This window comes from Heteronotia binoei, chromosome 6, assembly GCF_032191835.1.
Source record: "Heteronotia binoei isolate CCM8104 ecotype False Entrance Well chromosome 6, APGP_CSIRO_Hbin_v1, whole genome shotgun sequence".
NCBI classification, from domain to species: Eukaryota; Metazoa; Chordata; class Lepidosauria; order Squamata; family Gekkonidae; genus Heteronotia; species Heteronotia binoei.
Window position 1 is genome coordinate 55708978 of NC_083228.1, and position 24967 is coordinate 55733944.

At 39.8% G+C, this 24967-nt stretch overlaps 1 protein-coding gene across 9 annotated transcripts in view; it reads left to right on the top strand.

The window, feature by feature from the left end:
- FGFR2 (fibroblast growth factor receptor 2) overlaps positions 1-24755 on the top strand; it is a 191528-nt gene extending 166773 nt beyond the window's left edge. For all 9 annotated transcript variants that reach the window (XM_060241496.1, XM_060241493.1, XM_060241497.1 and 6 more), the window contains 7 exons: positions 2899-3009; positions 4424-4614; positions 14315-14437; positions 15754-15824; positions 17386-17523; positions 19908-20013; positions 22903-24755. In XM_060241496.1, coding sequence (XP_060097479.1) covers positions 2899-3009; positions 4424-4614; positions 14315-14437; positions 15754-15824; positions 17386-17523; positions 19908-20013; positions 22903-23067 — 905 coding nt within the window. In that variant the 3' untranslated portion in view covers positions 23068-24755. The remainder of the gene's footprint in view (positions 1-2898; positions 3010-4423; positions 4615-14314; positions 14438-15753; positions 15825-17385; positions 17524-19907; positions 20014-22902) is intronic.
- The last annotated feature ends 212 nt before the right edge of the window (positions 24756-24967 follow it).

Genomic DNA, 24967 nt, shown 5'->3' on the forward strand with positions numbered 1-24967 from the left:
GATCCCAGCACTTGCTTTAAACATCACAGCTGAAGCTAGGCACACAGGAAAGGAGGAAGCACGCTGCCCTCTCCACAGCCGGCGCTCGCGAAGCGCTGGGTTTGCGGAGGGGGCAGGTGCTTCCTCCTTGCCTGTGTGCCTAGCTTCAGCTGTGATATTTAAAGCAAGCGCTGGGATCGCTCCCTCCGCCCTCCGATCTCAGCGCTTGCTTTAAACATCACAGCTGAAGCCAGGCACACAGGCAAGGAGGAAGCACCCGCCCCCTCCGCAAACTCAGCGCTTTGCGAGCATCGGCTGTGGAGAGGGCAGTGTGCTTCCTCGTTGCCTGTGTGCCTGGCTTCAGCTGTGATGTTTAAAGCAAGCGCTGGGATCGGAGGGCGGAGGGAGCGATCTCAGCGCTTGCTTTAAGCATCACAGCTGAAGCTAGGCACACAGGCAAGGAGGAAGCACGCTGCCCCCTCCGCAGCCGGCACTTGCGAAGCGCTGGGTTTGTGGTGGGGCCACGTGGAGCAATCCCAGCGCTTGCCTGAAGAAGATGGAGCCAGGCAGGCAGGCGCGGGGGAAGCGCCGGATCAGAGGCAGAGGCAACGGATCGCCCCCCCGAAGGTACGTACTTTCGGACCATAAGACGCACACACTTTTCCCCCACTTTTTTTTGGGGGGGGGGAAGTGCGTCTTATGGTCCGAAAAATACGATATATTCAAGTCCCAAAGTAGTGTGGTGACAAGCCAATCGATTAAGTACTTATTTCTTTCCAGTCTTCATCAGACCTGGGACCACTAACAAAAGAAAATATTATACAAAAATATCACAAGGACATTTAAAATCTAATTTAAAATCAGAGTCGTCCCCATCAGGATCTGAATGCCTTATTGAGCAATCTCCCCACTACACAAAGATCTGGGTCTGGGTCCTTCTGCAGAGTGGTTTAAACCATGCTTTAGGAGAAGCTAAACCATGCTTTAGGATCTGGTTAGCCCAGGCTAGCCTAATCTAAGCAGGAACGGCCCTAGCTAGTATTTGGGTGGGTAGTGTCCAAGGAATACCAAGGGCATGATGCAGAAGCAAACAATGACAAACCACCTCTGAAATGTTTTTTGTCTTAAAAAAAAAAGTATAGCTCTCCACTTAGCACTGCATAGCACTAAAAAGAGCTAGAACCTTTGGCTGCCAGACAATCTTAGGATCTCCTGGCTTTACTACACAAACTGCCATACGATAATTATTATTATCTAGGATCTGTATGGCTTAGGGAGTGATCTCCACATGGCACACAGATCCAGAAGGTGGCTGCTCCTGTAGCCCAGTCTAAACCAGGTTGCAGGAGAAGCCATGCCAGCCTAGATCTGTATGTCTTGGGGAGTGATCTCTCCATGGCATGCAGCTTCAGGAACTGGCTTCTCCTGTGGTGTCGTTTAAACCACGCTGGAGGAGAAACCAAACCCCAGCCCTGGGATTGGGCTGGCTGTTTTTTTTTTAATCCAGTATTTTTCTTCCAGGTCTATTGGACAAAAAAAAATTAAAAAATAAATCACAGTTCATATACTTTACCAATACTGGGATCTGGGACTTTATAGAAATATGGATTTTTTCCCCAGGTCCAATAGACCCAAACAAAAAAATATTTATTTGTTAAAAATTGCACGTCCCTAGTGATAACTAATTAAGCAGAATGCATGTCCGAGATTTACAGTACAGTCCTAAACAGACAGTCTTCTAAGTTCATTGACTCACAGAAGAGTAGAATAGTAGAGGGGTGTAACTCTGTTTAGGGGGATATAGTTGATCCACTTTGGAGGGGAAACTTAAAAAGCAGCTATGTGGTAAGAAAGAAGAGAAGATACAAAAGCTCTATTTTGTTTCACTGCTTAGGGCAGGGTTCCCAACTGAGCCTGCAGCACATTTGGAATTCTGAGAGGGGGTGTTGATTTACTATCCCAAAATGAGGCTTCCACGAGTGAAACCCTAAATGGCTGCTGGAGAAAGCCAAATGTAATTCTTCCCTCCTCATGCCTCTTGGAAAAATTGAAAGCATGAAGCGGGAATGGAACGACATACTGACTGAGGCAAAGCCAGGTGCTTATGAATTTTTCTGATCCTCCAGTGGAAAATCCATTTATTTGAATGAAGGCAGTGAATAACAAGCCCTCCCTTATAGTGGCCACACTCACTGTCTGAAAAGCTTGGCAAGTGCCAAAAGAAGTACCAACACGGCATGGTACACACCACATTGGGGGACCCTGGCTTAGGTGATGCATTAAAGTGACTGGAGAAAAAGAGGGATGATGCATTCAGTGGACAAGGAAAAACCACTAGTCCCAAACATGGACAGTTGGGATAGTAGGCAGAATGAGATGTGTATTAGCCTCTCAGAAGTTTTTTCTTAGAATACTGAAATACTTCATATAAGTATTTAAGGCCTAGATAAAGATGTTTAAATGCAAAACAGACCAGTATCATGTTGTAACCAAAATTTTTATACTAATCCTATCTATGTTGTCTGATTGGCTGTGACTATATGTATGTTTTCCATTGCTTTTTTCCATGGAGCAGATCGGGACTGACAAATCCCTGACAAAAGAGCAGCAGTCCACTTTGAAATTGGACTTGCGAGTGAAGTTAACAGAAAACAACCCTTCAAGCTATGAAAGCCTGCATTTATTTCCATGAGTTATCAATCTTTGAATTTCATTTCAGCAGTTGAATATGGCAGGGGTGGCCAATGGCTGGGGCTGATGGAAGTGTAGGCAAAAAAACATCTGGAGAGCTACCATTGGCCATCCCTGGAATATGCTATAACAGATCAATGTTGTGGTTACTGAAGAAAAGTGAATCAAGCAGAATCAAGAATCAAGTAGACTAGATAACTTTGTGAGCACATCTTATTTCTTTTGCAGATGACGCTACAGAAAAAGACCTGTCTGACTTGGTGTCTGAAATGGAGATGATGAAGATGATAGGGAGGCACAAAAATATTATCAATCTCCTAGGGGCATGTACTCAGGATGGTAAGGAATGAGATTAATGTAGCTTCTTTATATAGTGTATATGAAAGTGGCATGCAAATGAAATTGTGATTTAATTTTTTTATGGGAGCAGAAAGGAGCTGAAAGATGATCTAATTCAGGGGTCCCCAACCTTTTAGAGCCTTCATGCATCTTTGGAATTCTGATACAGGGTGATTGCCTCAGTCACAAAATGGCTGCCACAGGAGAGGAAGAAGAAGAGATTTGATTTATAGGAGGTGCAACCACACAGATAGAGGAAACTTAAGTGCAGGGAATAAGAAAGATAGTAAAGAGGAGTAGAAGAAAATAATACCAACATTGTGGTGGCAGTTGCTGCTGAAACAATGTTATTTTAATTTGCCCAGCCAATTTGATCTCCAGAACAAGTCAAAAGCCTTGCTGTGCAAGCGTCCCACCTGACACTACCCATTTTGTAAAAACACTTGGTGGGCACCAGGAGAAGTGTGGACAGGTGCCATGGTGCCCATAGACACCACACTGGGGACCCCTGTCCTACTTATTTATACTGAAAAGGCTTAGGAGGTAGTGTCTTACACTGGAAACTAGGGTCAGCAATTTTTAAAAAAAATATTATGTATTGAATTGCTATGTTATTGGACATACTGCCGTTTTTTCTGTTTCATTTTCCCTGATTCACACTGTACTTCCCTCCAATCTAAAGAGTAAATGGATTAATATAGATTCATGTGGCTAGCCATGTTGGTCTGAAGTAGCAGAAAAAGTTTGAGTTCTGGGTTAATATAATTGTTCATTTTGTTCTCCTTCATTCCTGTATCTTGCTTTTCTCTTTATGTAACTGAACACTAGGTAAGAGAAGGATAAAAACTGTCTAGGGAGGCAGAATCTGGATGAAAAATTAACCTGATCCCTCAGTGGAGCCATGATGTGTGTATAACTACAAGCTGCCCATTTGGTGGAGCTTCCTGATTCCTTGTTGTGGGAGTTGCAGAAGAAGTATTTATTATGAGACAGAGATGGAATAGAAAGCAAAAGGCATTTTTCCATATCATTGCGTTTGTGTTAATCATAACATTTAAAATCATTCACAACATGATTAAGGATATGCTGGTTACTGGAGAGGAATTATTGGGAAAGGATGGTTAAAACGTAGCTAGAGATATCTACTGTCTTTAAATATTCTTCAATTTGAGGGGGTGTGGAGATCAGTAGCTCTATATGGAGAAAGACAGATGCTATGTTTGCACGGAGATTCAAGTTTGTATAATAGAGTTTGGATGAGACACGGAACTCTCATTTTACATAATAACTGATTGCAAAGTGTATCTTCCTTGAATCAGAAATGCAGGTTCTTCCACTCGTCTTGTAGGTAAAATGGCACCAAACACATATGTTCTGATTTTTCTTTCTTTCTTGTATGTTTGCCTATTTAAAGGACCCCTGTATGTGCTTGTGGAATATGCTTCCAAAGGGAATTTGCGAGAGTACTTGAGAGCACGGCGACCACCAGGAATGGAATATTCATTTGACATTAACCGGGTACCTGAAGAGCAGATGACATTTAAAGATTTAGTCTCATGTACATACCAGTTGGCAAGAGGCATGGAATACTTGGCATCCCAAAAAGTAAGCCAATTATGTAAAAATGTTTCTTGCTTTTCAATGCAGAGATGAGCAACTTAGAGCTTGCAGGCTATAAAATGATGCCCAAGGCAGTTTTGTGTTGCATTGCAACTTCTTTGCCACATTTACAAATCAGTGTTTTAAAATTTGATGAAGAAGATCAACATTACCTTCCAAAGCCATCTCAGTTGTACAATACATGCTAAGAGCTCCAGCACATGTAAAGTTCTGCATTCATTTCATACCCCATCCCTACTACCACCACCTCCTGTGAGGTGATCTAGACTGAGCAACTGGACCCAGGTGACCTAGACGACAGGTTTCTGGCTCAGGAGGAGAAGTCTGAACTTGGCTCTTTCAGTTCCTTCCACCATCAGTTCTCATCACTACTAGTCCCATGGTGGGGGAGGTGGTGCTGGCAGGGAAAAAGGGCACTCCATCCCAGGGACTATATTGGTTGGGCGTCTTTCAGTGGTGGCAGCAAAGCTAAGTCCACCAGGAGGTGGGCCAGCTATTGGTTTAGTTTGGCCAAGAATTACAAACCAAACCACATTTTTGTGCTTTGTGCTCAACCCTAATGGCAACTAAAGGGGACTTCCACATCCAGAGGCAGTAACCTCAATATAAATGCAAGGAAGCTACACTGATGAAGGCTTTGGCCTCCATACCTTGTTGTGGGCCCCCCCAAACTAACTGATTGGCCATTGTGTGAAACAAGATGCTGAACTAGAGAGATTGATCCAGTTCTACAAAAGACCATTTAGACTGTGAAAGAATGAATGTTACCCCTTTTCCATGGTAAACAGGGATTGGAACTGTACCCCCCCCCCCAAACCTACTACAGTTGTTGAAGTAATGTACCACCCTGATGTTTTATCCACAAAAAAAAGAGTTAAAGAGGAGACTTAAACACTCAGTTATTTTATGCAAATCAGAACTATTCAATATTCCATCAAATATGTAGGTATTTTGCAGACCCAGAAATAGGGCAGCCACACCTTACTGTCACAAGAGGTGGACAGGAATGATCCACACATAATGTTTACATACTGACGCCATCTGAGAACCAGCCCAGTATTGTCAACAGTGGTAAAAATGACAGCAGTAATACATCTTCATAACACCTGGATAAGAATTTAAGGGCTCAGAGGAAACAAGTCATATGCAAATTTTATTGCTTTAAAATATTTTATTATTCTTAATTTCACCTCATAGATTTAGGGAACTGTCTCAAGGTATTAGACTGTTTGGTGTCCGTTGCTTGCTTCTTACCACTCCATTCAGCAAAGTTTGCAGTTTTCATCCAATGTAAACCTTTCTCTGTCAGAAGAACCGTTGGAGGAGGGTTCCGTAGGCTGAAGGAGTGCCTCAGATAAAAAAAATGTAGCGGGATGATTGGTCATTCTAGCTGGCAGTGGAAGCTGAAGAGGACATTTTCACTCACATAAAAAATACCAGGCACAGGCCAGAGTCAGCCTCCCCTTGCTTAATATGGCATTGTAGAACACTTCCAAAAGGTGCAGCTGTCAGCCACCATGTTGATAGAAATATTTTTTCCAATTATGTTGGTTATGGGTACGAAAAAATGCAAGTAGCCTTTAGTGTTGAAAAAATTGTCCACCCCCTACTTTGAAGTTTTCGGCTAATCAATCTGAATGGTAGGTTCAGCTTTTTAAAAAGTATTAGTAGGCATTTTTACTAGCAGACTTGTTCATAAAAATTCCACTAAAGCACTGTATTTAATTTGAGGCACAAATATATGCCTGAGTAATCAAAACACAAACTTGTGCTTATTAAGGTTTCTGTTAAAATTAAGTGAGGGGAAAAAAAATCAATCTTCAGCACCTCATGTCACAAAAAGAATTTAGGGAAGCATGGGTTCAAATATTCATGTAGATAAGGTGAGAACCTTATAGTCAAACAGGCAACAAATATATAATCTTGAGATTTACCTTAATAAATGCAGAGAGTAGCATCCAGCTACCTGACTGGATATGAAAATGAGAGTTATTCAGATCTCTAGAGGTTTGAAGGGAATTGCAGATTATCAGTTTTTGTTAACTGGGGGTGGGGGTGGGGAGGTAGGATTCTCTGAACAAATTAGTTACTTGTCTACTTAATATTTGCTTGATAAGAAAACAAGCTGAAGCAGCAAAATTTGGATATTCAGTCCTTGGAGACCCATATCCTCCATAGCTATGTGTTGTATTTAGAATGAGCAGGAAAATTCAAGGTATTCATAACCAGCCCCATGAATACATCACACTATTCTACATAATAGACCAGATAAGATGTTGATGGGGATGCAAAGTTACCTCTGTTAGTGCTGGTTCAGGCACAAGATTACCCTGGTCACAACCCTGATAGTAGAAGAGATGAAACTCTGCTACCAAGCAACTATCAGCAACAATGCTGTATTTAAGGAGCAACCAGGCAGATGCAACAAATTTTATTTTTATTTTACAAATTTATATCCTGCCTTTCTGACTTTACAACACATCATTAAAGCAATCTCAGTAATCAGTGTTCCACATGTGGTATTCATGACATCTGAAATTGTGACATTTCTCAGTACAACGTTTGAATCATCAACAAGAGGGATGTGTCATTTTTTAATATTTATTTTGGTAGAAAACTAGAATAAAGAAAATCAACCTAAAGTGTTTTTGAGTTTTTGAGGCACTGAAATATTTTTACCCTTGTTCAGGGGAGGGTGATTTGGATGTCTAAACAGGCTTTGCATGGTCAAGAAAGTAGCTGTTGGTGTTCATGTCTTCTGAACTGAGACCCTGGCTTTGTACATAACATACTTCTGAATCTAAAGAATCGTGAGCATGTGACTCAGTGGCAGAGCATCTGATTGGCAAGCAGAAGGTCTGAGGTTCAATCCCTAGTATCTCCAGTTTAGAAGATCTAGCAGTAGGTGGAAGGCTGTGCATCCAAAAACGATGTTGTGGGGAGGGAGTGAACTAGCTGTCACTGTTGAGAAATAGCAGAGGTAGACAGAACCTTGCAGTTAGCATTGCTTGGCAGTCAGTGGTTGCAGAGGACAGATGGGATGACATTTTGCAGGAGCAGAGCTGATGAATGTCCTCATCCATGGTTTCATTGAGAAAGTGCTTTTACATGAAGTATCATAATGTCAATTTATATAATTCTATGGGGGGAAATACAAATATGTATTCACAAAGTGGAGTATTGTGAAAGGATTTTGATTCTTTGTATTGTTTTTTTGTTACTTCATCCTTGTGTATTTGTAAGGTTTAGTAGAATGAATTTGTCTATTACTGTCGTGTTTATTAAAACAATTGTCTACTGCTGTGCGTTTATAGATAGCCATTTGCTCCAATGATCATTTTTCACTCATGCAACCTTTGGAAGGAAAATGGTGGTAAAGAGTAAGAGGCAACATTTTATTTCTCATATTATTAGTGCAATAATTGCAGATGTGGCATTAGATGACTTTCTTGCAAGTAGTTTCTGGCCTGGTAAATGAGAATTTCCAGGGATAACATTTAGCTAGCAGTGAGCAATACTTGTTTGGTACTAGTTATGTGTAAGGATGGTGAGAAGGAATCTGTCATGAGAAAGCACAGTGAACCTCTGGATCATATAACCTTTTCTTCATGATTACCACCTCCAGAAGTAAAAGTATAGTTGTTACAGAAGTTTACATGATCTCCTTCCCAGAAAGGATAATCAAAGTTGTATCCTTGAGTCAGTGCCAGCCAAGAAAGAACTGGACCAAGAAAATGAAATATTTGTCAGAAGGTAGAGCTTTTAAGAAGTGGAGAGCAGTCATGATTGAGAAAAATAAAAAGGAGTATAGCAGTTAGGACTGTACATTCTGGTTCTTCAAATAACTCAGTATTTACTTTTCAGTAGCTATTTTTTCCTCAGGGAACCATTTATTGGACAGATATAATGAGAGGATAGTGCAATGTGTTTACACCATCCAGGAACTGAGGACCGTGAGAAGATATCTTGTTATTTGAACAATAAACAGGCTACTGAGACATTCAATATAGTATAATGAAAAAAAAGGCAAACAGGACACTTTGTAACAAGCAGTTGAAGCTTGCAATAAAATAATTTTATACCTTTTGGTATTAAAAGAGATATCAAGGAGGGAGATGAAAAGAAAGATGTGTTGTCAAGAAGAGGAGCGGTGTGTCTTGCATTTCCCTGTAAGTTACAAGCTACCTCTCCTGAAATACCCCCAGAAGAGCATTGCGCTTGGCAGATAAGAACTTAATGATGGTCCCCGGCCCGAGAGATATCTGGCTGTCATCCAGAGAGTTCCACCTCTAACTTGGTGGAACTCTCTGCCAAAGAACATCTGTGCCTTGTGGGACCTATTGCAGTTCCACAAGGCCTGTATGGCAGTGATGTTCCTCCAGGCAATTTGGTTGAAAACAGCAATTGTCTCATTTGTCTGGCACGCCTATCCCCATGAGGCAGTGGTACAACTGGAAGTTTCTAGCATCATCTATTATGCTGATTCTTGTGCTTTTTACTTTATTTTAACTGTTTGAATTATGTATTTATTATATGAATGTATCCCACTTCTATATAATACCCTAAGCCAGGTGTGTCAAATATGCATCCTGGGGGCCAGATCAGGCCCCCAGAGGGCTCCTATCTGGCCCCCAAGCAACCGGTTGTCATCTGATTCCTTCTTCCTTAGGGAATAATGGAATGTTCAGCAGACATTTCCTTCCCCCAACTTTATGATGACCCTAAAGCAAGGGGAGGGCCTCCAAACTGGGTGATCCCCTGCCACCACTTGGGGATTTGCAACCCTACCAGGCTCTCTTAGTTGCACAGCACAGCTACTGAGCCAAGACTCTCTTTCTTGTATTGGCTGAAGCTCCTTCCCCTGCTGGTCCCCTGGGGAAGGAAGGAAAGAGCCAGAGCTTCCTTTGCCCAGTTCCCTGGATCCCATGGGAGAAATACAAAGAAAGCACCTTTAAGACTAATGAGTTCTAATGTTTTAAGCATATTTTAAGGATTTTTTTTTAAAAAAAAATAATTGTGCTTGTCTTTGTCCTTTTTAAAGTTTGTATCTCTGCTACCTACTTTTAAATAGGTACACACATGGCCTGGTCTAACATGGCCCGGCCCAACAAGGTCTCATTTATGTTATCTCTGGCCCTCATAACAAATAAATTCAACAGGTTCAATCCCTGGCATCTCCAAAAAAGGGTCCAGGCAAACAGGTGTGGAAAACCTCAGCTTGAGACCCTGGAGAGCTGCTGCCAGTCTGAGAAGACAATACTGACTTTGATGGACCAAGGGTCTGATTCAGTATAAGGCAGCTTCATATGTTCATATGATACCCCTGCCCTAAGCCCTGTTTTTAAAAATTTAATTTAATAAATATGATAAATAATAAATAATAAGTATGTACAATAAGTATGTATAATTAAAACTTTTTGCACCTAATTTTTTTTTAGTTAGGGCAGTTACCTTACATGCAGGGTCATCTTCCTTTTGGGTAAACTTCCGCTGCAAAGATCAGGTCTAGTGTGTGCCCAGCCCGATACGTGGGCACTGTTATATATTGGGAGAGTCCTAGTGCTGCCATGGAAAGCACTAGGTCCGTCGCCTGAATGGAAGCTGCGTCCTCGAAATGGACGTTAAAGTCACCCAGGACTATAAGTCGAGGATGCTCCAATGCCCAGCCTGCTACAGCCTCCATCAGGGATGGTAAGGCACTGGCCGGCGCGTTAGGCGGATGGTACACCAGCCAGATTGCCAAGATCGGGGACAAAGGGTGGTGATAGAGGAGGAAGCATCTCAGAGGCACTCTCTTAGTTGTGGGGTGCCACAGGGAGCGGTCCTATCCCCGATGCTATTTAACAAATATATGCATCCCCTTGCCCAGATTGTCAGGAGGTATGGACTGGGTTGTCATCAATATGCTGATGACACCCAGCTCTATCTATTGATGGGTGGCCAGTCCGACTGTACCCCAGAAAATCTAGACCTGGCTCTTCAAGCCGTGGCTTCTTGGCTCAGGCTGAGCCAGCTGAAGCTGAATCTGACGAAGACGGAGGTTCTCTATCTGAGTCGGGGTGGTCCGGGGGGAGAGGTTCATCTGCCGGCTCTTGACAGGGTGCCATTAATACTGGCCCCTAAGGTCAGGAGCTTGGGCATGCTCCTTGAGTCCTCCCTTACAATGAAGGCCCAAGTAGCAGCCACTGTTAGATACGCCTTTTTTCACCTTCGGCGGGTGCGGCAGCTGGCCCTGTTCCTGGAGCATAACGACTTAGCAATGGTGATCCATGCTACGGTCACCTCAAGAATAGATCACTGTAATGCTCTCTACATGGGGCTACCCTTGACGCTAACCCGGAGACTATAGCTAGTGCAGAACGCTGCGGCACATCTGTTAATGAGACTCCCTCGATGGGAGCACATTCAGCCAGTGCTGAAAGAGCTGCACTGGCTTCCTTTTGTGTTCTGAGTTCATTTCAAGGTGTTGGTACTGACCTTTAAAGCCCTTTATGGTCAGGGACCTGTCTATCTGCGGGACCGCTTTTCTCCGTATATCCTCCAGAGAGCACTGCGTTCAGGGACAAAAAATCTACTGTCCATCCCTGGACCAAAAGAAGCCAGGATGTGTATGACATGAACCAGGGCTTTCTCGGTGGCAGGGCCAGAACTCTGGAATGCTCTCCTGGAGGCCATAAGGGCCCTGCGGGATCTGCCTATGTTCCGCAGGGCCTGTAAGACCGAATTGTTTTGACAGGCCTTCGATATCTAACTGAGAGAGAGCTGCCACTGGACATCATGTAGAGCACCATGTAGAGTACCGGTGGTCACCACCGAATTTTCAGAACCGCCTATATTGTATTGTATTAATACAGCACCATGAAATGGTTTTAAATAATTTAAATAATTTAATATGCAATTATGTTTTATATGTTTTATTGGTTTTAATGGTAGTAATGTAATGTTGTGAGCCACCCTGACTCCGCTTGCGGAGAGGGCAGGATATAAGCTTAATGTAATGAAATAAATAAATAAATAATATGGTAGTCTAAACCTGACCAGTATTTAGATGAGAGACCTCCAAGGAATACTAGGGTTGTGATGTGGAGGCAGTCCATAGAAAACCACCTCTGAATGTTTCTTTCTTTGAAAGCTTACAGAATCTCCTAAGTCAGCTGACACTGCCTTTTTCTTCCCTCTGTCCCTGTCTTCTCTTTCTTCTCTCATTCTTGGTTACTGGAGTTTTTCAGCAACCCCGTAGAATGGCAGTTGAAAATCTCATGCTGTAGGATCATAAGATTTTGTTTCTTTAAATTTTGGATTTTAAAAAATCCATAATTCTTTTAATTTTAGGGTTTCCTGAGGTTGTAGAAAAATCCCTTTGTGTGCATAGGTCTATAGTGTTGGTTTTTCAATCTTTCCTTTGGACCTATGTTCAGTATTAGATATAACAATTGGATATGGGTGTGGGTGTTGATCTTGTTGAAATGTTATTATGTTTTATTTTGTTGTTTGTTTTAAAATGTATTTAAAGCCAGACCAGAATATTGTAGATAGAATCAGACTAAAGCATTATTAATAATAACTTCAAATTTAAAGCACAGACATTACAATGTGCCTTTTGCTCCCGAAAAAAAGTAGGATAAAATGTATTTAAAAAGTAGAATGTTTCATAACATCTTTCTCTTTTTCCTTCTGCCTTTTATTACTTGGACAGAAATGCTTAAACCAAGCTATGGTATCTATCAATAGGCAGGACTTCCTTTATGAGTCAAGAAAGGTCAATTGCACAGTTTCAAAAAGGTGCTGATATGAAGGGAAGAAAGGCTAAAACAGGAGGCCACTTCAAAATTTTGTTATTAAAAAGCTTCTAAAGCAAGGAAAAAACTCTAGGAAGCTTTAGTTTTCAAAGTTAACATGTAAATTAAGAGGGCCACAGATAAACTTTGTTTCAATAATTTAACAAAAGGTCTGTGCAATTTAATTTGCCATTCTTGATAGCACAATTGTTTTGTTTTTAAATACATCTATGAAACGTTGCCACCTTAAATCCCATTGCTGGCTTGGAACTCTGTCAGGCCAATGTCACATGAAAGCAAAACTTGATAAAAATATATTAATGGAGTTTAAATTGGAAATACTTGGAGAAAAAACTCTTTCAGTAACAGGCTTTGATACAATGCAGTGTGCAGCTCTGAATGAACAAACGTTTTGATTGAGCTGATGGAGGGCCTCGTATTGCAGCATAATATTGAGTTCAAATGCATTTTCCATGAGATTTCTCTAGCGGTCATTGGGGGAAAGGGCTTGATCATAATCTTCAGATTTTAAATGCTTTCATAAAGAAAGGTGAAACTAATTATTTTCTACCCACTGTAGACAATATGGCTGTGTTTTAGGGCCAGGACTTGGAGACAAAAAAAAAAAAAAATAGCTGGAAAATTTTTGAATGGTTCTTAAGAAAAGTGTCCATAGTTTGAGAGCGTTTGGCAAATGTTACTTGGGGATTTTTATGGATACAAAATCATCTTTCTAGAAGGCCTTAAAAAGACAAAATAATCTTCTGGGAGATATTTTAGGTAAGGATGCCAGTCTCCAGGTGAAGCCTGGAGCTCCCATTATTAGAACTCCTCTCCAGGCTACAGAGATCAGTTCCCCTGGGAAAAAAATGGATGCTTTGGAGGGTAGACTCTTTGGCATTGTATCCTGTTGAGGTCCCTGTCCTCCCCAGGCTGCATCCCCAAATTTCCAGGAGTTTCCCAAGCTGGATCTGTCTGGCAGCCCTACTCCCCCATCCTCCACCGGTGGCCAGGGGGACTTGGCAACCCTAGTTTTAGGTATAGAAAGCCGTGCCTCAGTCTAGGGATTTGAACATATAATCATGTGCTTTTTATACTGTGTATTGCTATAGTTGTATATTTTTGTAATGGAATACTATTCATGGGCTGTTGTGTGTGTCCAAAAATCATTTTTCATGTTCACTGGGCATATGATAACTGCTAGCTGGGGTTGTTTATCTACTCCCGGGTGCAGGAGTCAGCTTTTAGTGCATAATCATTTTTAAAAATCCGTTTTTCAAATACTTGCTGATGTGTGATGAAAAGCTCATCTGTGGGTCCAGGACAGGCCAAGGCAGGATCTTTAGCTATTTTTTTTATTTTTTTACTGTAGCTGTATCATGCTCAGTGAATCAGTTCACTCTTCTGCATGGTGGCCGTGGTCCAGAAGCCTGCACACACAGACACATCCTTTTTGTGTCTGCCGTTTTGTGAGAAAAGAAACTTTTGCACATGTAGCAAATGGAAGCACCCAAACATACAGAGTTGTATGTGGGAGGGCACAGCATAATGGGATTAAAAAAATACAGCTTTGTACTCTTACCAGAAGTTAATAGAGGAAATGACAAGGGTAGCTCTAGGAATTCTTTGTCACCCTTGTTACTTCCTAAATCAATTTCCTGTAAGTACAGGAGGTTGCTTCCCCCTCCCCCCCACAATGGGATTCCCCACTCCCACTGGAGGCTTGGCAGCCCTAATCTCATATTTCAGTTGTAAAGAGGAGACTGGAAATATTCAGACATAATTGATGTTTATATTTTGTTACACTGGCATGCATATACCTGAGTAAACTCTGGTGTTAGCAAACTGGGTGGCTTGTGGTATTCAGTTATGAACATTCATTCCCCCCCCCCCTCTTTCTTTTCTAGTGCATCCATCGAGATTTAGCAGCAAGAAATGTTTTGGTTACTGAAAATAATGTCATGAAAATAGCTGACTTCGGATTGGCCAGAGATATCAACAATATAGATTATTATAAAAAGACTACTAATGTAAGTGGATGGCAGCCTTATCTCTGAAGCTCGTAACTATTTTCAGCGGTGCATTTAAGTATGGCAAATGTATTCCTAATGGACTTCTTGTACAGCAGCCTAACTTTTAATCAAAGAAATGAAAATAATAGGCAAGTGTGTAGGGATTCCTAACCCCTTTTTACTAGGAAAAGAAGGTTATCTGCTTACACAGCTTGGGAGAGTACGTGTTACATGATTCTTTCTAAAGGATAAGGTTTTGCCTTTGCTTTTTATAGTCTCCATGAAACATGTAGCACATTCTTTTACAGTTAGCTAGATACTGAATATAAATATAAATTTGCCTCTTTGTAATCAATGGATGATTTTGTGGAATGCATCCATTTTGTAATTGCTAACATTTGGTTTTGGTTTAATTTGTACAGGGCTTGCATTACTCAAAGCTTAGTTTGGAGTCAGTAGAAACTTTATGACATACTTGGCAATCCACTGGTTAAACTACAAGTGTTTCGTATTTATACACTGTGCCTTTACTATGGACAGCTGTTTATACTGGTCAAAAATGAATATCTGTTTGGCAGAGCAAGCAGATATTAATGCTACATTCATTCATTGTGTCATAGCCTGACACAGTGAGCATAGAGAAAGGGCTTGTTACATGAGGCTTCACTGGTGCATTGTTTTAAAATTCCCTGTTTGGTTATTTAGAAACGTTGCATTTCTGAGCATGCTGCCTCTTGCAGAGTTAGAAACCCCCATAGGCATGCAGGGCTGACATTGTGTTGTTAAATGGCTGAATGTTATGCAAAGGCATCCTTTCCTTCCATGTTCAAAGAGGGCTGCTTCTAACATTACCTGAGTCTTCTGGTGTATAGCCACATAAAGCTTTCAGTTTGTGGCAAGCTGTGATTAGGATTCTGTGGAGGGTTGATGTTGGGAGAATTGAGCCTTGGGATGGGACAACCAGCTGAACTTGATCAGCATCTGATTCCTCCAATCCTAAATGCGATGAGCTGGAATCCAAATAGTTCCTTTTAAGTGAAAGTCTTCTTTCAACTGAGGAAGGCTTTATAATTTTAAAATCTGATCCTGTCTTGAGTTAATGGGAGTCACAACAACTGTATTTAATGAGCAAAGGAACATAGTAAAGGGAAACATTTTCTCATTATACAGAACTATATTATATAGAACATTATACAGAACTAATTTGCTTTGCCATCATGCTTTTGCTACAGCAGATACCATTAATCTTTCCCCCCTTCGGATTCACTGTTGAAATTGACCAATAAATAACAACCCTTTGATAACTATGTTTTAACTTTTCTTTTTCTGTAAAGGGCCGGCTGCCTGTAAAGTGGATGGCACCAGAAGCTCTATTTGACCGAGTTTACACACATCAAAGTGATGTGTAAGTAATTTTAATTTAGAACCTTCCTTTATCTTCCTTAATTAATTTACAGCTTCTTCTAGGAAAACTGAATGACATGCAATAGAAAAAATATCCAACAGATTAAAATATGTTTCAGATAACCTGATCTCAACCTTTGATATCTCATGGGAAATTAATTTAACACAAGCCAGACATTTTTATTTGGATGGGTTAAGAAGCTAAAGCAAGTTTCTCTGCATTTCATTTCTTAAACAACAGTGCAAGGCATTTTATCTTACTGTATTAGACTTCAGAATCAAAGAAAACAATGAATTATTTCACCTTCACCCATGCATCATGGACTCATTGTCTCAGAAATTAGTGTTGGGAGTACTTATGGTTATGGATGATTTTAACTTTTGTATTCCTTTTTTTCTTTTAAAAAATTGTGGCTGCTGTTTTATTTCCTATTTAATATGAGAGAGAGAGAGCCTTAGAAAGTGAGGATTTTCTGGAAGACTGCAAACCAGTGCTCTGTTACTAATCTGGCTGGCTTCAAAGCACATGAAAGAAGGAAAACACTGACTTCCTCTTGTCAGTGCAGAAGTTTCCTTCCCTTGAAGCTTTTTACAGATGTAGCACTCTAAAATGTTGTTATAAATGGATAGCTTGGAGCATCTTCAGAACAACACTTTTAAAAACTAGAGTCTCCAGCTCTTTAATTTTGAGACTTAAGATTGTACTGTTTGTTAGCAAAGTGCATAGTTTATTTCATTACTTTAGATGTAAGGATTACGAGAATCACTAGTATCTTTGCCAATGAAGAAGTCGGTAACTGTGAGTGATCTGTTTCCTATTTCTTAATATTCATCTTCACTGTCAGCACCCTGCACAAGTGTCTGATATGCAGATTTGCCTCTTTCATGATCAAAGTCAATCCAGAGCCACTTCTGGCCTGTCTGTCTTGTATAATTTATTGGAACAACAGCTTTTAAAGTCTCCGAGAAGGAGTCATAAGGCCACCTTCTTATCTAAATACTTTTGCCCTTATTTCTGGATGGATTGTGGGATCTTACTTGCAAGTGCATGTGGTTAGCATTGTAACTTGTTTGCACATATCCTCATATACCTGTTTTGCTATCCCCTAATCATGTTTATATCCCTTATTGCAGTTTTAACTCAGATCTTTTTGTTATACCATGTTCTTTCTTCAGTGTGCTCACTGTAGCATAGGTGAGGTTATCAGGTAGTCTTCCATCCAGGCAGCATGCAGGGCAAGATGTGCTTAGCTGTATGAGAGGAACTGTAGACCATTATTTGGAGCATGTTTTCTTCAAGCAGAAAAACCTGATGATTTGTTTTCAGAAGATGTGTGAGTAATCACTAGATAGATTTGACATCTGGCATTGCACACATATAGCTGCAACTGGAACAACAGAAAGTGCACCAAAACTAGAGTCTATCTTTTTAAGATATGCACATGTTTGCTCAAGAAATAAGAAGCTGTGTTTGGAATTATTAAAGGGATATTTCACTATGGTGTTCTTAATAAATCCAGTCCTTCATCTTTTAAATGTTATTTTTATTCCTTTTTCCTTAGATGGTCATTTGGTGTACTAATGTGGGAGATCTTCACTTTAGGAGGGTCACCATATCCAGGAATTCCAGTGGAAGAGCTTTTCAAGCTGCTTAAAGAAGGGCACAGAATGGACAAGCCTGCCAATTGTACCAATGAACTGTAAGAATTCTTTCTTACTAGGCCATATAGTAACATAATGGGGCAGCTGTTATATATTGCTATGACATGCGTGTAAAGGTATATTGTATTGTATCTGTCAATGTATGTGGTGTTGCATAAAAAGAAGACGGCGTGGATTTATATTCCGCCTTCCACTCTGAATAAGAGTCTCATTGGATTTATATTCCGACATTGGATTTATATTCCGCCCTCTACTCTGCATCAGAGAAATCTCCTTTATCTTCCTCCCCCACAACAAACACACTGTGAGGTGGGTGGGGCTGAGAGGGCTCTCACAGAAGCAGCCCTTTCAAGGACAGCTCCTGTGAGAGGTATGGCTTTGCCAAGGCCATTCCAGCAGCTGCATGTGGAGGAGTGGGGAATCAAACCCAGTTCTCCCAGATAAGAGTCCACACATTTAACCACTACACCAAACTGACTCAAATTCCCATAGGAGAGCTTTGGAAATTTCAACAGTAAGTGCCAGATTTAGGACAGTACTAATTACACAGGTCTCAACAAACTAATATGTCATTTTAATTATACATAGATCAGACCTGTTCACTAACTCACAGATTGGATGTTTAAATGTATTACAAAAAATGTATTCCAAAAGGGTTACCTTTGTATTCCAGGATCATTCCTGGATAGATTATTAATGCTTAAATGCTTAAATTATATAATTTTTGATAGTTGCTGTGGTTGCTGCATTAAACTAAAGTGGTTGCTATATTAAAACATACATCCATAGTCCAGGATCATGTGCTTTCCAACCGTAAACTGGGCCAAAGCAGCAGCTTACATTTAAAGATCCATTTGTGCTTTTCTATATTAGGATTCCTTGCCTTTTTAAACCTATGGGCACCTTGGGAATTTCGATACACAGTGGGGTGGGCTCAAACAGTAATGGCTGCTGCAGTGTGTTTGTTGAGCTCTGTCCCTGCATGATTACCAAAGTGTGCCTGTAGCATTTGCAAAGCAAGGCTAGTTTGAATGTTTAGTAAAACATACAAACTTTAAACATCTAACTGTTTTCATCCCTACCTGCTAGTACTGCATTTAACTTACATATATAGATGAGCATGTTTTGGGGTCATGCTTGTGTATGGAATGGACATTTTGTCTCCTGCTAAACCCAGCACAGAGTTTCAAATGAGTTTTGCTGCTGTTGGACTTCACAGACAACTAGTACTTTCTACTCTGTGCCATGCAAAGTAAATTTTGTCCCCGCTGGAGTTTACCGAGTACCAGCTCTCTCACCCTCTTTCCTGACTTCTCCCATGCATAAAGTTTGCAAATGAGGGTTGTCTGCTTCTCTAGATTTCAGAAATTCCACCTCCTTTCTTGCTACTGATCTGCTCATTACACTTTCTGGAACCAGAAAGTGAAGTGAAACTTCCCCAACTTTGGAAAGTTCCTACTTGTTAGCATTCAGAGTTTACTTGAATTGGTGTTTGTATTTTGGTGTAATTTTTGGTGCAATTGTCAAACAGATGTTGCTCCAGTTAATGTCGAAAGAAGCTGATATTAAATCTTTTACTTTGACAAATATTTTTGCAGTTGAGACTTGTGTAGTTATAGTGTGGAACATTTCATTAAGCCTTGCATAAATGCAACACAATCTATTCATTTTTTAACTTGTAGTTATATTTGAATGGTGGTCAGGAAAATTGTCAAAAGTTGGTCAGGGAAATGAAAAATAAAATTTTAGTGGCAACACTGTATCTTACGCTAGCAATTATGCATGTACTTAAAGGTTAGAAACAGATACATGAAGGAGAAATCTGGTCTGCGTTATTGTTCTAGTACTAAATGTGCCTGCCCAGTGATACAACACGCAGCTAGCAAGAAGGATTTTTTAAATGGGACCCAGGATGTATGAGAGATGGAGAGACCTTGGTGCTCTAAACATTTAATGTTCCAGTGCTGCTGTTAAAGTAAAACAAAAACAGCAACAATAAAACTGCTCAGGAACAAGAAGAATGAAGAGTTGAATCACCCATCATTTAGACATCAGTGACAAACTTTTTTTTAATGAAAATAGGGGCTTTTTGTAGGGTCCATTGTTCTATTTGCTATCATTAGATATGTTTCTGTTGAAATTTAACTGCTTAATTTCTTTCCTGAGCTTCATTTTAAAAAGTGATAATAGTATATTGATGCTTGTAAAGACACAAATGCAGGTGGGAGATAATTACCACATTGTATCCTGAATTTCCCTGTCCACAAAGGTTTTTTAAATAAAGAGTACTGCATTCTAAACTATAACATGTGAACACACCCTGGCTTTCAGCTAAACAGCAGTGCAAGTATTACTGAATAGAAAAGTTGCATGTCATAAACATACGGAGTTAATTAACACAGTGAAATGCTGGTTTCTACAGCTACATGATGATGAGAGATTGTTGGCATGCAGTGCCTTCGCAGAGACCAACTTTCAAGCAGCTTGTAGAAGACTTGGATCGAATCCTCACTCTCACAACTAATGAGGTTCGTAAAACACCTGTTGATTAAGACATTGATTAGGCTCAACGCTCGGGATAAATTTAATTAAAGAAAACAGGAAATTTTGAAATGTCAGTTCTAGCACACAACTATAGATTCAAGTTTTGCAGCAGCAGTTTGCCCTCCTGTCTGGGACCCATATCCTTAAGTGTCAAGACATTTAAAGCAAACTAGGCTATGGAGAGTAGGCTCTGCTCTCATTGAGAGAGTACAAGCAAAGGACTCTGCTTTTCCCATAGGAGTGAAGAAGAACGCTTATTTGGAGATAGCAGAAGAATACACTTGATACCACAGTGGAGTGAGAGAGCTAACTTGTTAGCTGATTTTAGTGACCTCAGGCATTGAAACTCAATCCTGCCTATGTAACTACATTTTAGGCTTGGATTCTTGCTTATACTTACAGTAGGACAGAGTATTGCAGACTGATTTTAAACCTAAAGATGCAAAATAAGTCCAGGTTTGGTACCAAACTTAGTTAATGATTATGGTTTGGAAAAGGTATTGGGGGGGAGGGTTCGAGGTCACACATGATATTTTGAGACCAGCTCAGACTCTGAAAGTGTACCTGCAATCATAGATTAGCTTTCAAATGTATTACATGCAATCACATATTGTTTTTCAAGCTGAAAAAAAAATACCCAGCAAATACTTTACCAGTATTTTTGGGGTATTAATTAGGCTTGATAGTGATTGTTGATATTATTTGTCTATCCAAAATGGCTAAGCCCCCGAAATCCTGGGATTGTTGGGACCTCCAGATAGACAAACAAAAGGCATTTAAAGGAACCATGGTCCCTTTCAGTGCCTTCCAGATGAGTTCACCTCAGATAGGGCTGCCTTCTCCAGCAGCTACAAGAGCTGCAAAAAGAGCCAATCCAGGATCTATGGGAGTGGCAGAAGCTAACAGGTCCACACCACTTTAGCTGGGTCAGCTGGCTCCTCTTGCAGCTCAGTTTAAACTGAGCTCCAAAAGGAGCCAGCCCAGGTGGCAGGAGCTGAGTCCTCTTGCAGCTTGGTTTAAATCAACCTGCATGAGGAACCAATCCCAGCCAAGGCAGTGCAGCTCCTTCTGCCCCAACTGATCTTCTCTCAGAGCTCCAAGCTCTCTTGCAGTTCTGGGGTGGCAGGAACTGCAAGAGGAGCCAGCCTCAGCCGAGATTGTACAAAGCTCTCCAGTTCTTGCCTGGCCAATCCTGGGCTGAGTCCTCTTGCAGCTCAATTCTCCATTATACCCAATGGTCTCCATAGGGTATAGTGCAGCATAAAAAAATTGGGTTTCCTAAATATTTCTTGAATTTGAATACCATACCAGTATTGAGATTTGGAAATATTATTATACCTGGACCTGAAAAATGCTTGGGTTTTTTGCACACCACTAGTATTTAACAAGAAAGAGGCACACTGTGATGTATTTGGAAAGGGATCCCTGGTAATGAAGTCCTTGAATCTAACAATCAGCCAGTAGTTGCATTTCATCACAGAAAATCAAGTAAAAGTTATCACACTAAATGATGGTGCGAATGGCTCCCAGATGAACATATAATCTGTTGGATCTTCTTGAATCACATGGATACAACCTTTCTTTGGATGTTCTAATAGCTTCCTCCCTCCATTTGTGCCAGAAATTTCTTGCTCTGTCTTGTTCCTAAAAGCTGTCATGCTAATTTATATTGAGGAAATGATTACTTCTTTTGAAGTCAATGGGAGATTTGCCATTGACGATGAAGGCGCCACAATTTTACCCTGTATGCATTTATATTGTTTCTTGGTAGATGCAGAGATCAGAGACCAGACATGAAAAAAATACTTATAAATAGAAGTAACATTCGATCAGAAATGCACAGTAAGGTACTTTTAGCTACACACGGTGTCCTGTTTATTTTTGACCGTCACCATACAAAAACATTTACAATGCTGATTCTTTAAAAAAAGATGATCAGGAAATGTGTGAAATCCAGCTTTATCTAATTGGGTTTTTTTTAAATCTTAGGATAGTAACTTGTGGTTTAGTAAATGAAGAAATTGTATTTAAATGAATACAGCTGCTTTGCAGAAGTTGAAAGAGAATGAGTGTTTCAAGGAGAAAAAGAACTTTACTCTCTTGCCAAAGCTGTTATTTCTAGAAGTTCTTTCACCCTGGATTTCATTTCAGCTGATACTGCTCGTCTTTTCTTTCTCATGGAGCCATTAAATGCCCTTGGATGCTCTCCCATACAAGTCCATTGCAGTGAATAGGAAGTGCTGCCACATACTTTCATGCTTTTGCAGAGCTTCCATTGATTTCAGTGAGTTTTGCACAAACAATTGTCCAGTTGGTTGTGATCCACATATGGTAGGGATAAAACAGTAATCAGACATACACTCTGATGTCAAAATACTTTAGAGACTGTTTTAAGATGTAAATTCAAAAGGTTCTGAATATTCAAACTGAAATTCATTGTCACCAAATGCAAAATATTCAACAAATAAATGGGTATCAGAATGGAATGTGCATTCCCTCTGTTAATCATTTCCATGTGCTAGACAAAAATAGTTCTGTGTAGGTAAAATTTCATTTTTATCATCATAAGCAAAAAGCTTGCTTTTGATGTGGCTAGTATATATGTCTCAACTGGTGTGGTTAAAGTTGATTTTGTTGGAACTGACAAGTCTGCCTCAGAAATGCTTTCTTTTGGCTTTCTCCCCATTTTTCTGGTGACTTCTGGTTTTATGAGCTGTGTAAGGACTGGTCACTTGTGGAGTGACTCATCTTAACACAGAGTGCCCTCAATCTGCTATTGATTTTGTAGTCCACGAAACATATAAATATAGAACATAGTTCAGTCCTAAAGTAATATGGTATTATCTTCAAATGTCATTTCTGACCTCTTACAGGACTACCTAGACCTCAGTGGACCACTGGAACAGTATTCACCTAGTTATCCAGACACTAGGAGTTCATGTTCTTCAGGTGACGATTCTGTTTTTTCTCCTGATCCAATGCCTTATGAACCTTGCCTTCCTAAATATCAGCACATAAATGGCAGCGTTAAAACATGAGAAGAACCTTTCTTTTTCCCAGATGGAATAAAGGATCAAGGATTTCAATCTTCATACCATGTGAAAACAGCCTTTCTTCTGACACATAAGATTATTGTTTGTACATATGAAAAGTAAGGGACCAAGACAAACTATTGGTCAAAATGTTTTCAGAACATACGGAAATAATGTTGTGCATTGGAACTCCAAACAATTTTGAGAAGAAGAGAACTATTATGGGCCCACATATGGACACAAGTTCCTAGGTCAATTCTTTGGCCTGGAAGCTGCAACACACCTTCTACATTTGCTGGACCAGTTGGACTTGAGGCAAACACTGGGTCATGCCTTTCTTGTTTATTTTGTAATATTTGGAGAAAATATATGTTGACACACACTCACAGAGCACAAATGCAGTATATAGGTGCTGGATGTATGTAAATATAATCAAATATGTATAAAATATATTATATATTTACAATGAATTATTTTTTGTACTGATTTTAAAAAAATGGATGTCCCACTTCACCAAGCAAATTAGTATCCTTTTTAAAAATAATAAAACAAAAAAGCAGCTCCATGTAATTGCTGTTCATACATAGACTTTTCTAAAAAAAAGGAAAAAAAATCCACTATCCAAGGTGGAAACACTTTGCTTTCAGGGAAAATGGTATATCATTAATTTATTAATTAATTGGTAATGTACAAAAACAATTAATCTTTTATAGCATTTGTGTTATTTTGTAATTTAAATGGCATTTCTATGCAGGCAGTGCAGAGAACTAGTGGATATATTGCTCAAACTTTATTAGTTGTCAGAGTCTTTTTTTTAAAAAAGAGAGAAATATTTACAGTATATAACTAATTTGGGGATTAAGGTTTTGATTAATTCTGGTTTTTAAAAGTGCAGCTTGAAGTTTTCAACTAATCTCAAAAGTCCCATAAATTAAAAAAGTGTCCTTTAATAAGGAAATATTTTGCTCTCTGTATCTCCATTTTTATAGCTGTTTTGATGGTCATGCAGTACAACTCTTCAAGGGCAAAACAGTAATATAGAAAGCACAAAGCACTATTCTTAAGCAATTCTTATTCATTTTGATGAGGTTGCCCAGTGGGATATGTCTAATAGCAAAGATTGTATTGACTCCTGGAGAGACGAAAGAGCCTAAGACTTTGCTATAGCTTTATAAAATGCCCTAGATCTATATCTGTTTTTCTATACATGCATCAAATTAGCAACTGTTACCTTCATTGAACTTCTAGTAATGCTTTCCAGATATTTTGACCAAGCTCTAGCATTTGTATTTTTATTGCCATTAATGTGATAGCCAGATTTTCAAAGTGGCAATTAACAAAAATTCTCATTGGAATCCCACTGTCTTTTAAAGGGTTTGTTCTATTCTAGATTCAGTTTGACCTTTCCAAATCATTCAACTATTTCCAGGCATAAGCACTGTTTTTATGACCAAAAATGTTACCGCATTTCTATAACTTGTCTTTTGGATGAAAAAAAGTGTGATGTTCTCATATTCAAAGCACCTTTCAAGCTGGTGTAGCCATGCAATATGAATGCAATTCATACTGACTTTACACATTAAAAAATGGGGGAGGGGGTCTAAAATATTGAAATTGTTAATTTTTGTACTGACAATAAAAATCTTTCTACAGATATTAATGTTAACATTACAAAATAAATGTCATGCAGCGTATTTTCTTAATCATTTGTCTTATGAAATTCAGGGTTTCTCCCCAATGTCATTTGTAGACTCAAAACAGAAACACCCTGTTGGTTTGTCTCAGTGAGTCTCTACATAATGCATGATGGTTGTTTACATTTGAGGTTATCCATTACTTCCTCTTGCTGTGCAATTTCAGTGGGCTTGAGCATTTGAGAGGAGTAGCATATGAGAGGCCATCTGTC